General features: G+C 51.7%; 1 protein-coding gene across 2 annotated transcripts in view; it reads left to right on the forward strand.

The window, feature by feature from the left end:
* HMCN2 (hemicentin 2) overlaps positions 1–13,279 on the forward strand; it is a 176,878-nt gene that overhangs the window by 111,926 nt on the left and 51,673 nt on the right. The window contains exons 45-54 of one of the 2 annotated variants that reach the window (XM_070799427.1): positions 357–638; positions 1,789–1,956; positions 3,472–3,585; positions 4,001–4,087; positions 7,749–7,940; positions 9,701–9,874; positions 9,980–10,096; positions 10,607–10,749; positions 11,113–11,263; positions 12,886–13,104. In XM_070799427.1, coding sequence (XP_070655528.1) covers positions 357–638; positions 1,789–1,956; positions 3,472–3,585; positions 4,001–4,087; positions 7,749–7,940; positions 9,701–9,874; positions 9,980–10,096; positions 10,607–10,749; positions 11,113–11,263; positions 12,886–13,104 — 1,647 coding nt within the window. The remainder of the gene's footprint in view (positions 1–356; positions 639–1,788; positions 1,957–3,471; positions 3,586–4,000; positions 4,088–7,748; positions 7,941–9,700; positions 9,875–9,979; positions 10,097–10,606; positions 10,750–11,112; positions 11,264–12,885; positions 13,105–13,279) is intronic. The other variant, XM_019971022.2, reaches the window with a different exon arrangement.

Genomic DNA, 13,279 nt, shown 5'->3' on the forward strand with positions numbered 1-13,279 from the left:
GAACTATCCCCCACCCCCACCCCCAGCCCTAACAACTGTTTAGAAGCCCCTGATTTCTAAGGAAGAAAAGTCCTTACAAATCTTCAGGACCGTGCTGTGAGCTCATTGTCCAAACGGCAGGCCCTCCCGTGATTCCCAGGGTATGGGAGAGGGGGCCGGGGTACCGTGGTGATCCCATTATAGAGATGTAAAGTGGAGGCCCGGACAGGTGAGGTCACCTGGCTAAGGTCACACGGCCAGCGAGAGGCAGGGGTACACATGCCAGATGGAGGCGAGCCCAGAGCCTGGCCTGAGGCGTGGTGCCCGGCGGCCCCCTTCCCCGCCCCCACCCCCGACCTGCTTTCTCCCCACCCCAGTTCCCCCGCGGATTGCCGGCCCCCTGGAGCCCTACGCGGATGTGTCCGTGGTTCAGGACGAGGAAGCCAGCCTGGAATGCAACGCCACAGGGAAACCCGCGCCCAGGGTGACGTGGGAGCGGGACGGGTGGCCCGTGGGGCCCGAGTCCGGCCTGCGGCTCCAGAACCACGGCCAGAGTCTGCACGTGCAGCGGGCTCAGCCTGCCCACGCCGGGCGCTACAGCTGCGTGGCCGAGAACGAGGCCGGGAGGGCCGAGCGGAGGTTTTCGCTCTCCGTTCTCGGTGAGGACCCGCAGCCTTCGGGAGGAGGGCAGGAAGCGGCAAGGCAGCCTCCGTCTCCGAGTTCCGGGGGCCACCTCCTTGTTCTGCCAGGAGCCAGGCCTCTGGCTAATGCTGCTGTCAGCGGAAGCTGCGAACACTGCTCTCAAAATCAGGACCGGCTCCAAATAGCCCTCATTTCCCTTCCCCTCCCCCCACTTAAAAAAGTTATTTGTTTACTTATTTGGCTGCACCAGAACTTAGTTGCCACCCGTGGGATCTTTAGTTGCAGCATGTGGGAGCTAGTTCCCTGACCCGGGATCTAACTTGGGCCCCCCTGCATTTGGAGTCTGTGGTCTTAGCCACTGGACCACAGGAAGTCCCTCACTCTCTCTCTCCTTTGCTGTTTTCCTGCTCTGTTCTGGGCAGTCTTTATTCCGCATGGTTCGTGTGTGATGTTGGGATTTGGGCGTCCCTAAGAGATCAGCTAGACCGTCATCTGTCTTAGGAAGTCAGGGTGGCTTCCTGTAGGAGGTGACTTTTAAAGCTGAAATGTAAAGGCTAAGTTGGAGTTCATCAGGAGCTGGGGTAAGAGGAAGAGTGTTGGACGGAGGGAACAGACTCTGCAGAGGCCTGGAGCAGAGTAGCTAGAACAGCCTCCTGATTCTAGTCTTTTACTGAGCTCCTACTGCATACCTCAGGGTGGAGGCGAGGAGTGGGAAGAGACAAGGAGAGAGGTGGGCAGGGGTCCTTTAGGGAAGGCCTTCTTATCATATCTCCAGCGTTGCTGGGACCCCAGGCCTCGCCGACCTGTCCCTGCCTGATAGAGTGGGGCTTCCTTTCTGAATGGGACTCTACTGTGTGGGTCTGGGGTCCCGTCTGTGTTCCCCGTGGCTCTGATTTCTGTCTCCTTTGCTCAGTTTTGCTCCATACCAGGGTCTGAGCTAAGGGCTTCACACATGTCCTTGTCGGATTCTCCTGGTGTTCCTCTGAGGGGTTGGGGAAACTGAGGCCTCAGCCTGATGCCAGAGACCAGCATGTGGCCACCACTCACCCCCTTCACTGGGAGCAGCTCTGAGACTGGGGGTCGGGGATCCTTGGGGAGGCCAGTGGGGAGGTAGGAAAGAGCATACAGCACCCATTTGCATCCCGAATGTGGCTTCTCTGTATCTAGTGCCCCCAGAGCTCATTGGCGACTTGGGCCCACTGACCAATGTTACAGCCACCCTGCACAGCCCCTTGTCACTGTTCTGTGAAGCCACAGGCATCCCACCACCAGGGATCCGCTGGTTCCGAGGGGAGGAGCCTGTCAGCCCTGGAGAGAACACCTACCTCTTAGCAGGTAAGGTCTGAAACTCAGCTTCTGCCTCTGTCCATCACGTACCTGTGATCTCTGATCCTGCCTTGCCCGGCATGGTTGGGATAATCGTTTCAGCTATTAGTCTCCCAAGAGTGCACCCCAAAAGTCTGGTCAGATGAGGTGCTCCAGGAAAAAAAATAAGGATTTAAATAAGTCTGGAAAAGGCTTCCTGTTCGATTTTCCTGGAGACCCACAAGAATCACTTGCATAGTCAAGGTTCTGATAAGTCCTGCAGCCAAAAAAAAAAATTCTCACAGAGCTTATATAACCTCCCATAGAGCTGTAGCAAACTTTAGAAATGCTGGTCCAAGCACTTTCTCCTCTGAATACTCATCTTCCTCACAAAGCTGGTTTGTGATGGTTCTTGCTGGAATACAAATGGAGAAACTGAGGCTCAGGAGGCAGTATCCCATCAGAATCTTGCAGGGACTTCCAGGCCCACTGAGGCTCGGCCTCAATGACCCATCAATTATTCCATGCAGCCCAAGCTGGGATGGTAATTTCCCCTCGTGTATCACTTCCTGTCACTTGGTAGGGGCTGCAGTATTCATCGGATGAGATGAATTCAGAGACTGCATCTGGGTCTGGCAGAAAGGAGAGTGGTAATCGATTAGTGATGTCTGCCCTGGGTACAGGAGTAGCCGTGATGGCAAGTCCTGTATATCTGCTTTCCTTGGGCTGGTCTTAGGAAATCCTTGTGTTCCCCTGAGAGGAATTGGTTCACCTCTGAGAGGTCCTTGGGAGAAGGTGGACTTTCACCAGGTCCATCAGAGTAGAATGGGGTTCTGATCTGAGCCAGGATTACATAAACCACTGCTGTGCTTTCAGCTCTAGTCAATCCACAGAAGAGAGGGTAGCCAGGTGACAGAGTCTTCTTACTAGGACAGGGTCAAGTTTACCCCGTGCTTATGTGTGTTTAGTCACTCAGTCATGTCCAACTCTTTGCAACCCCATGTACCGTAGCCTGCCAGGCTACTCTGTCCATGGGGATTCTCCAGGCAAGAATACTGGAGTGGGTTGCCATGCCCTCCTCCAGGGGATCTTCCCAACCCAGGGATTGAACCCAGGTCTCCCACATTGCAGGCAGATTCTTTACCATCTGAGTCACCCGGGAAGCTTAAGAGAAGTTTACCCTGGCGTAGGTCTAATATCCAGGCTTCCCTGGTGGCTCAGTAGTAAAGAATTCACCTGCTAATTCAGGAGATGAGGGCTTGATCCCTGGGTTGGAAAAATCCTCCGGAGGAGGATTTAGCGACTAAACAACAGGACTTAGCGACTAAACAACAGCAAGGACTAATGTCCAGAGGGCTCCATCCATCTGTTGACCCTCCAGGTCTCAGTTTCCCTCTCTGAGGAATGGAACACTGTGGGAGGCAGACGCATAAACATCTAAATATAATGCCCAGCGTGTTCCTCCTCGCAGTGGGCAGCCTGGGTTCAGCTGGGGACAGAAGGCTGCTCGCAGCTGTGCTTGGAGCCCACTCTCCCGCTTCCCAGGTGGCTGGATGCTGAAGCTGACCCGGGCGCAGGAGCAGGACAGAGGCCTCTACTCCTGCCTGGCCAGCAACGAGGCTGGGGAGGCACGGAGGGACTTCAGCGTGGAGGTCCTGGGTACGTCACCGCGTGGTTCTCACGGGCGCCCACCCATCCTTCCTTCCAGCCTGCGAGCCTCTGGGAGTGGACCCAGCACAGACAGGAGGGAGAGACCAAGCCTTGTCTTCTTTGCCTCATCAGCAGCCTCTTTCTGAGGCTGCCATAGAACTTTCCAGAAACAGCCAGAATCAACCCAAGATGAAAGGGGGCAAAGATTTTCAATACCACCCAACTGCCTTCCTCTGATTGGGGCCTTCTCCCAGCGGCACTGGTATTTGCCTCAGCCAGCTGCAAATTTTTATTAGATCCCCTGCCCCATGGCAGCAGGTGTGAGGGAATGGAGAATGGAAGACAGAACCAGTGGGCGCTTGGCTTCCTGCTCCGTGGTTGCTCAGCCTGGTCAGTGAGCGTCTGTCTTCCCTGCTTCTCACAGTTCCTCCCAGTATTGAGAAGGAGGACGTGGAGGACACAGTCAAGGTCCCCGAGGGGGAGATGGCCCACCTGATGTGCAACGTCTCAGGTAAGGGCCACACAGCGGACTGGAGGAGGGTGAAGAGGCAGCTGTGGGAGGAGGGGTCTTCAGAGATCTGGGGTGCCTGCCCACTGCCCTGCTGTTCCCTGCAGGGTGTCCCTTGCCATCTTGGACTTTTCACTCTCTATGCCTCTGCCACAAACACTCTTCCTTACTCATCTGACTGCAGAGCTCAGTTCAGTTGCTCAGTCGTGTCGGACTCTTTGCGACCCTATGGACTGCAACACGCCAGGCCTCCCTGTCCATCACCAACTCCAGGAACTTGCTCAAACTCATGTCCATTGAGTCGGTGATGCCATGCAACTATCTCATCCTCTGTTGTCCCCTTCTCCTCCCACCTTCAGTCTTTCCCAGCATTAGGATCTTTTGCAGTGACTCAGTTCTTTGCATAAGGTGGCCAAATATTGGAGTTTCAGCTTCAGCGTCAGTCTTTCCAATGAATATTCAGGACTGATTTCCTTTGGGATGGATCTCCTTGAAGTCCAAGGGTCTCTCAAGAGTCTTCTCCAACACCGTGTTTCAAAAGCATCAATTCTTCGGCGCTCAGCTTTCTTTATGGTCCAACTCTCACATCCATACATGACCATTGGAAAGACCATAACTTTGACCAGAAGGACCTTTGTTGGCAAAGTTATGTCTCTGCTTTTTAATATGCTGTCTAGGTTGGTCATAGCTTTTCTTCCAAGGAGCAAGCGTTTTTTAATTTCGTGGCTGGAGTCACCATCTGCAGTGATTTTGGAGCCCAAAAAAGTAGTCTCTCACTGTTTCTATTGTTTCCCCATCTATTTCCCATGAAGTGATGGGACTGGATGCTGTGATCTTAGTTTTCTGAATATTCAGCTTTAAGCCAACTTTTCCATTCTCCTCTTTCACTTTCATCAAGAGGCTTTTTAGTTCCTCTTCACTTTCTGCCATAAGGGTGGTGTCATCTGCATATCTGAGGTTATTGACATTTCTCCCAGCAGTCTTGTTTCCAGCTTGTGCTTCATCCAGCCCGGCATTTTGCATGATGTACTCTGCATATAAGTTAAATAAGCAGGGTGACAATATACAGCCTTGATGTACTCCTTTCCCGATTTGGAACCAGTCTGTTATTCCATGTCCAGTTCTAACTGTTGCTTCTTGACCTGCATACAGATTTCTCAGGAGACAGGTCAGGTGGGCTGGTATTCCCTTCTTTTAAAGAATTTTCCGCAGTTTATTGTGATCCACACAGTCAAAAGCTTTGGCATAGTCAATAAAGCAGAAGTAGATGTTTTTCTGGAACTCTCTTGCTTTTTTAATGATCTAGTGGATGTTGGCAATTTGATCTCTGGTTCTTCTGCCTTTTCTAAATCCAGCTTGAACATCTGGAGGTTCGCGGTTCACGTACTGTTGAAGCCTGGCTTGGAGAATTTTGAGCATTAGTTTGCTAGCGTATGAGATGAGTGCAATTGTGTGGTAGTTTGAGCATTTTGGGGCATTGTCTTTCTTTGGGATTGGAATGAAAGCTGACCTTTTCCAGTCCTGTGGACACTGCTGAGTTTTCCAAATTTGCTGGCATATTGAGTGCAGCACTTTCACAGCATCATCTTTTAGGATTTGAAATAGCTCAACTGGAATTCCATCACCTCCACTAGCTTTGTTCATGGTGATGCTTCCTAAGGCCCACTTGACTTTGCATTCCAGGATGTCTGGCTCTAGGTGAGTGATGACACCATCATGATTATCTGGGTCGTGAAGATCTTTTTTGTACAGTTCTCCTGTATATTCTTGCCACCTCTTCTTAATATCTTCTGCTTCTGTTAGGTCCATACCATTTCTGTCCTTTATTGTGCCCATCATTTAATGACATGTTCCCTTGGTATCTCTAATTTTCTTGAAGAGATCTCTAATCTTTCCCATTCTATTGTTTTCCTCTATTTCTTTGCACTAATCACTGAGGAAGGCTTTCTTATCTCTCCTTGCTATTCTTTGGAACTCTGCATTCAAATGGGTATATCTTACTTTTTTCCTTTGCCTTTCACTTCTCTTCTTTTTTCAGCTATTTTTAAGGCCTTCTCAAAGAAACATTTTGCCTTTTTGCATTTCTTTTTCTTGGGGATGGCCTTGATCACTGTGTCCTGTACAATGTCACTAACCTCAGTCCATAGTTCTTCAGGCACTCTGTCTATCAGATCTAATCCCTTGAATGTGTTTGTCACTTCCACTGTATAATCATAAGGGATTTGTTTTAGGGCATACCTCAATGGTCTAGTGATTTTCCCTACTTTCCAATTTAAGTCTGAATTTGGCAATAAGGAGCTCATGATCTGAGCCACAGTCAGTTCCCAGTCTTGTTTTTGCTGACTGTTTAGAGCTTCTCCATCTTTGGCTGCAAAGAATATAATCAATCTGATTTCAGTATTGATCATCTGGTGATGTCCATGTGTAGAGTCTTCTCTTGTGTTGTTAGAAGACAGTGTTTGCTATGACCAGTGTGTTCGCTTCGCAAAACTCTGTTAGCCTTTGCCCTGCTTCATTTTGTACTCCAAGACCAAATTTGCCTGTTACTCCACATACCTCTTGACTTCCTACTTTTGCATTCCAGTCCCCTATGATGAAAAGGACATCTTTTTTGGGTGTTAGTTCTGGAAGGTCTTGTAGATCTTCATAGAACGGTTCAACTTCAGCTTCTCCAGCATCACTGGTAGAGTCATAGACTTGGATTCCTGTGCTACTGAATGGTTTGCCTTGGAAACAAACAGAGATCATTCTGTCGTTTTTGAGATTGCATCCAAGTACTGCATTTCAGACTCTTTTGTTGACTGTGAGGACTAGTCCATTTTTTTCTAAGGGATTCTTGCCCACAGTGGTGTATATAATGGTCATCTGAGTTAAATTCACCCATTCCAGTCCATTTTAGTTCACTGATCTCTAAAATGTCGATGTTCACTCTTGCCATCTCCTGTTTGACCACTTCCAATTTACCTCGATTCATGGACCTGACATTCCAGGTTCCTATGCAGTGCTGTTCTTTACAGCATCAGACCTTGCTTCCATCACCAGTCACTGGGTGTCTTCATTCTTTCTGGAGTCATTTCTCTGCTGTTCTCCTACAAGGTCCTAGTGTTCCCCTGTCGCAGCATTGACTCCACTGGGCCAGAGTGGCCTTGTGACATCTGTCTACCCCAGCCAGGCTCTGAGCTCCATGAGAACCAAGGACTATCTTGTCACCATGGTTCCCCCAGTGCCTGGCAAAGTAGGCTCCCATTAATGCTTGTGGCCTGGGAGAGATGGATGGATGGATGGATAGATGGATGAATGGACAGATGGGTGAATGTGTGTATGTATGAATGGATAAAAGGATGGATGGATGGGGTGGGGTGGGTAGATGGATGGATGGATGATGAATGGATGGATGGAAAGAATAATTTGCCTTTATGTCCTGCCTGTCTGTACCAAGCCATCCCTGCCCACAACCTGGGAAAGGAAACGGTAACCGAATCACATAGGAAAGGGTCCGGGCCAGGTTTGACGGCTGCTTCTGTGTCTTGCCCTGCCACACGGGCCTCTGGACTGAAATGGAGAACGATGTCTCCCACCCCATCTCGGAGCTGCCTCTGGCCTCTGGTTTGACCTGGTGAAAACCTACTGAATCGTTTCACCTGCCTCTCCCCTCTGCATACAGGCCACCCACAGCCCAAGGTCACATGGTTCAAAGACGGCCAACCCCTAGCTAGTGGAGACGCCCACCACGTTTCTCCAGATGGAGCCCTCCTGTGGGTCCTCCACGCCAACCTGTCTAGTGCGGGCCACTACGCCTGCGTTGCAGCCAACGCCATAGGGGAGAAGACCAAGCATTTCCAGCTTAGCGTCCTGGGTAAGTGCCAAACATCTCCTGGTGACCCTAGGTTCAAGCAGAAGGGAAAACCAACGTGACCAACTCCTTACAGGCAGCTTCCCACAAAGCACTTTACTTTTGTTTCTTCCATGTCAGCAACAACAAAAGTAACAACAGTGGGTATATTGGCTAAACACCTACCACGAGCCAGGCATGTGGAGAGGCCTGATTAGTTGAATGGGGGTGGGGGCACCGAGCAGCACGTGGGATCTTAGTTACTTGACTGGGGGTCGAAGCCAAGCCCTGTGCACTGGGAGGCAGAGTCCTAACCACTGGACCACAGGCGTCCCCTGACTATCCTAGGAGGTGGGAGATGTGCTTGTCCCCCGGTCACCAGTGAAGCTGTGAGGCTTAGAGAGGTGACAAGACTCCAGGCCTCAGGGTGGGGGCTTACACCCAGGCAGTCATTCTCCCAAGAGCCATCAGCATGAACTGTCTCATTAGGAGAAGCAGGGTTCTAGAAGATTAGACAGATCTGTTTCTCAAAATGCTATTGGTAGGACTTCCCAGATGGCTCAGTGGTAAAGAATCCATCTGCAATGCAGGAGACACAGGAGACCCAGGTTCGATCCCTGGGTCAGGAAGATCCCCTGGAGGAGGACATGGCAACCCACTCCAGTATTCTTGCCTGGAGAATCCCATGGACCGAGGAGCCTGGCAGGCTGCAATCCATGGGGTTGCAAAGAGTCAGACATGACTGAAGTAACTTAGCATGCAGAGCACGCACAAAACTTCCCTAGAGGTCCAGTGGTTAAGAATCTACCAGCCAATGCAAGGGACTCAGGTTCGATCCCTGCTCTTGGAAGATTCCACATGGCCTGGGGGCAACTAACCCTGTGTGCCACAACTACTGAGCCCGAGGTCTAGAGCCTGCAAGCTGCAATTACTTGTCCTGCACACCCTAGAGTCTGAAGTCTGCTACAGGAGAAGCCACCGCAAAGAGAAGCTTGTATAGCGTAACCAGAGACTAGCCGCCCCTCGTCACAGCTAGAGAAAGCCTGCACGTAGCAACAAAGACCCAGAGCAGCCAAAATTAATTAATGAAAAATGAAATAAACTGCTGTTGGTAAAAAGGAGGGTCCCCAGCAAGAGCTGAAAGAGAATATTTGGGGACCCATGAAAGCAGAGCTATATTACTCAGCAGAGAACAAAACTCCACCCCCACCTCTGCTCAGAGCAGGGTACAAATTGGAACCACACACAGAACTGGGAAGACTGTGGAAAAATTAGTAGATGTCTGGATGTTAACAGGGGCTTCCCAGGTGGCGCAGTAGTAAAGAATCCGCCTTCCAGTGCAGGAGACACAGGAGACAGGGGTTTGATCCCTGGGTCAGGAAGATCCCCTAGAGGAGGAAATGGCAACCCACTCCAGTGTTCTTGCCTGGAAATCCCATGGACAGAGGAGCCTGGCGCGCTACAGTCCACAGGGTCATAAAGAGTCGGACACAACTGAGCCTGCACACGCATGGATGTTAAGAGCTTATTGGGGAAATAGAGGCAGACTTGACCAGCTTCCCCTATGATATGGCTTAGTAAGGGAGAGCCTGGGCTCTGGGCCACCCAGGCCTGAATTGAAGTCTGGCCGCACAGGGCGTGGTTCCTCTGAGCCTCATTTCCCATCTGTGTAACACAAACAGCAACAGCACTGAAGCCCAGCACCAGGGTCTCAGACTTTTCCGGGTCCTCGGGCCCAGGGTGGGGGATCCCTGTTCAGGAGCGCACCCCCTGCCCCACTGCAGTGGTTCCCACCATCCTGGGAGTGACGGAGGACAGCGTGGACGAGGAGGTGACTGTGACCATCAACAACCCCATCTCTCTGATCTGCGAGACGCGGGCCTTTCCCACCCCCACCATCACCTGGATGAAGGACGGGGTCCCTTTTGAGGCCTTGAACAACATCCAGCTGCTCCCAGGTGATGCCCTCGAGGGGATGGGGGGAAGGGGAGGAGGTAACATGTCACCAGGTTGGGTCAGAGGCAGGCAGCCAGGGGTGACCCTGGCCGCTGTCCTACCCCAAGCAGGCACCCACGGGCTGCAGATTCTGAATGCCCAGAAGGAAGATGCAGGCCAGTACACCTGCGTGGTCACCAACGAGCTGGGCGAGGCCATGAAGAACTACCACGTGGAAGTCCTCAGTGAGTCAGGGACCGGCCAGGGCACCGGCTGCGTGGGCAGGAGGCTGCCCGGGAGTGCCGGGGCTGCACTTGACACCCCAGGCACCTTCATGTGACATGTCCCCTCTGATGGCCCCTGGCCAGCCAGGCCAGCTCGGTCCATTTAGGGCCTAGAACTTAGGAGGAGGGAACCAGTGAGTTAGGACTGGGTCACGTGGATGCCTAGACCCACAGCAGTCCTGGCTTCCTTTTGCCACTTGAACTGTGGTGCAATAATACCGGTAGCCCACAGCTGGAGACCTGGTACTCCCGGAAGGGTCCCCAGAGGTCACCCCAGGAATCCCCCTGCCTCAGACCTGCCCTGTCCCATAACCATCTCTCCCCAGGAGTGGGTGGGTTACCAGCCTCCCTGTTCCTCTGCTCTGGAGAGACAGCCCCCTCCATTTCTGGGATGGGCTTAGGGGCTGGGGGGTGCAGGGTCTCAGCACCTCTTCTCCCGGCCTGCTCCTCAGACTCCTTTATGGTTTTCAGTACCCCCTTCCATCTCCAAAGATGACCTCTTCGGGGAGGTCAGCATGAAGGAAGTGAAGACCAAGGTCAACAGCACCTTGACCCTGGAGTGTGAGTCCTGGGCTGTGCCCCCGCCCACCATCAGCTGGTACAAGGACGGACAGGTGAGCTCAGGAGCCCCTGGCGGCCTCAGATTCTGTCTGGGTCCCCCTCATCTGCAGAACCTTCCAGAAAAGGCAGTCATAGCAGCAGGCCCCAGAGCTGTCCTGGGCCCTGCCCCATCCTTTATATTTTAATAAGAAGCTCAACTCTTTATAGAAAACAAGTCTCACATGCATGAAACCCTATATTCACTCACTGAATTCTCTTCTAATTTTTACGTTCTGTGGGTCTGGTGTTACAGAATTGTCAGGGTGCTCTGATCACTTTATGTGGTGTTTTAAAACCCATGTGAAAATGGAAGTAACTCATCTGGGTGCTTTCTAGCCCTCATTCCTGATCCCTGTCCCCTCTCTTTCCTCCTCCAGCCCGTGACCCCCAACCAGCGTGTCCGCATCCTCGGCGAAGGACGGCTGCTCCAGATCCAGCCCACGCAGGTCTCCGATTCTGGGCGATACCTGTGCGTGGCCACCAACGTGGCCGGCGAGGATGACCAGGACTTCAACGTGCTCATCCAGGGTGTGTGGGGCCACGGGGCGGGGGTCAGTGGGACTTGGGGGGTGTCAGTGCTTCTGGGGCGGCCTGGCAGGAGGGCTCTATTCTCATCGCTGTCTGCACGTCTGGCCCCCCGAACCCTGGCCTGGGCTCTTTCAAGAGCCCTGGTGGACCGGGACATCACTGCCCCCCAGGGCTTAGTTTTACCTTTGTAATATATGGGTGATCAGGGAACTTTCCTGATGGTCCAGTGGTTAAGACTTCCCCTTCCAATGCAGCGGGTGTGGGTTCCTGGTCCAAGAAGGCAGATCCCAGAGGCCTCTTGGCCAAAAAAACAAAGCATAAAACAGAAGCAATATTGTAACAGAGTCAATCAGATCAGATCAGTCACTCAGTCGTGTCCGACTCTTTTCAACCTCATGAATCCCAGCACGCCAGGCCTCTCTGTCCATCACCAACTCCCGGAGTTCACTCAGACTCACGTCCATCGAGTCAGTGATGCCATCCAGCCATCTCATCCTCTGTCATCCCCTTCTCCTCCTGCCCCAAGTCCCTCCCAGCATCAGAGTCTTTTCCAGTGAGTCAACACTTCACATGAGGTGGCCAAAGTACTGGAGTTTCAGCTTTAGCATCATTCCTTCCAAAGAAATCCCAGGGCTGATCTCCTTCAGAATGGACTGCTTGGATCTCCTTGCAGTCCAAGGGACTCTCAAGGGTCTTCTCCAACACCACAGTTCAAAAGCATCAATTCTTCGGCGCTCAGCTTTCTTCACAGTCCAATTCTCACATCCATACATGACCACAGGAAAAACCATAGCCTTGACTAGACAAACCTTTGTTGGCAAAGTAATGTCTCTGCTTTTGAATATGCTACCTAGGTTGGTCATAACTTTCCTTCCAAGGAGTAAGCGTCTTTTAATTTCATGGCTGCAGTCACCATGTGTAGTGATTTTGGAGCCCAGAAAAATAAAGTCTAACACTGTTTCCACTGGTTCCCCATCTATTTCCCATGAAGTGATGGGACCTGATGCCATGATCATCGTTTTCTGATTGTTGAGCTTTAAGCCAACTTTTTCACTCTCCACTTTCACTTTCATCAAGAGGCTTTTTAGTTCCTCTTCACTTTCTGCCATAAGGGTGGTGTCATCTGCATATCTGAGGTGATTGATATTTCTCCCGGCAATCTTGATTCCAGCTTGTGTCTTCCAGTCCAGCGTTTCTCATGATGTACTCTGCATATAAGTTAAATAAACAGGGTGACAATGTACAGCCTTGACAAACTCCTTTTCCTATTTGGAACCAGTCTGTTGTTCCATGTCCAGTTCTAACTGTTGCTTCCTGACCTGCATACAAATTTCTCAATAGGCAGATCAGGTGGTCTGGTATTCCCATCTCTTTCAGAATTTTCCAGAGTCAATAAAGACTTTTTAAAAATGGTCTGCATCAGAAAAAAAAAAGATCTTTAAAAAAAATTAGCTGATAATAAAGGAAAAAAGATCATTTAAAAAAAACTGCTTTGATGAAAGGGATTGGCTCAATCGATGAAATTTCCCTGCCTAGGGGAGGCTGGGACGGGAATCTCTGAACAGAGGTTCATGCCCATCTCTCAATGGTGTGTCTTGACGGCTTTGTCCTCCGCTCCCCAGTACCCCCCATTTTCCAGAAGGTGGCTGATGCCACTGCAGACTTTGAGACCCCGTTCTGGGGTGAAGAGGCCCGGGGTGGGGTGACGGAATACCGGGAGATCGTGGAGAACAACCCTGCCTACCTGTACTGCGACACCAATGCGGTGCCAGCCGCGGAGCTGACCTGGTACAGAGGGGACCGCCCCCTCTCCATCGAGGACGGGGTGTCTGTTCTGCAAGGTAGGCCAGGGCTGCGTGGAAGAGCGGGCCCTTTACAGGCAGGCACCAGGGTCACACCCACACCAGGGCTGGTCGCCTCCGCCTTTCGGTGCGGCCTGAGGTCTCCTGCCTGCTGCTTGCTGTCTGACCCCCGGCAGGGCATGTGACCACTCTGGACCTCAGCCGCCTTTCATAA

The sequence above is a fragment of the Bos indicus genome, chromosome 11, assembly GCF_029378745.1.
Source record: "Bos indicus isolate NIAB-ARS_2022 breed Sahiwal x Tharparkar chromosome 11, NIAB-ARS_B.indTharparkar_mat_pri_1.0, whole genome shotgun sequence".
Taxonomy (NCBI): Eukaryota; Metazoa; Chordata; class Mammalia; order Artiodactyla; family Bovidae; genus Bos; species Bos indicus.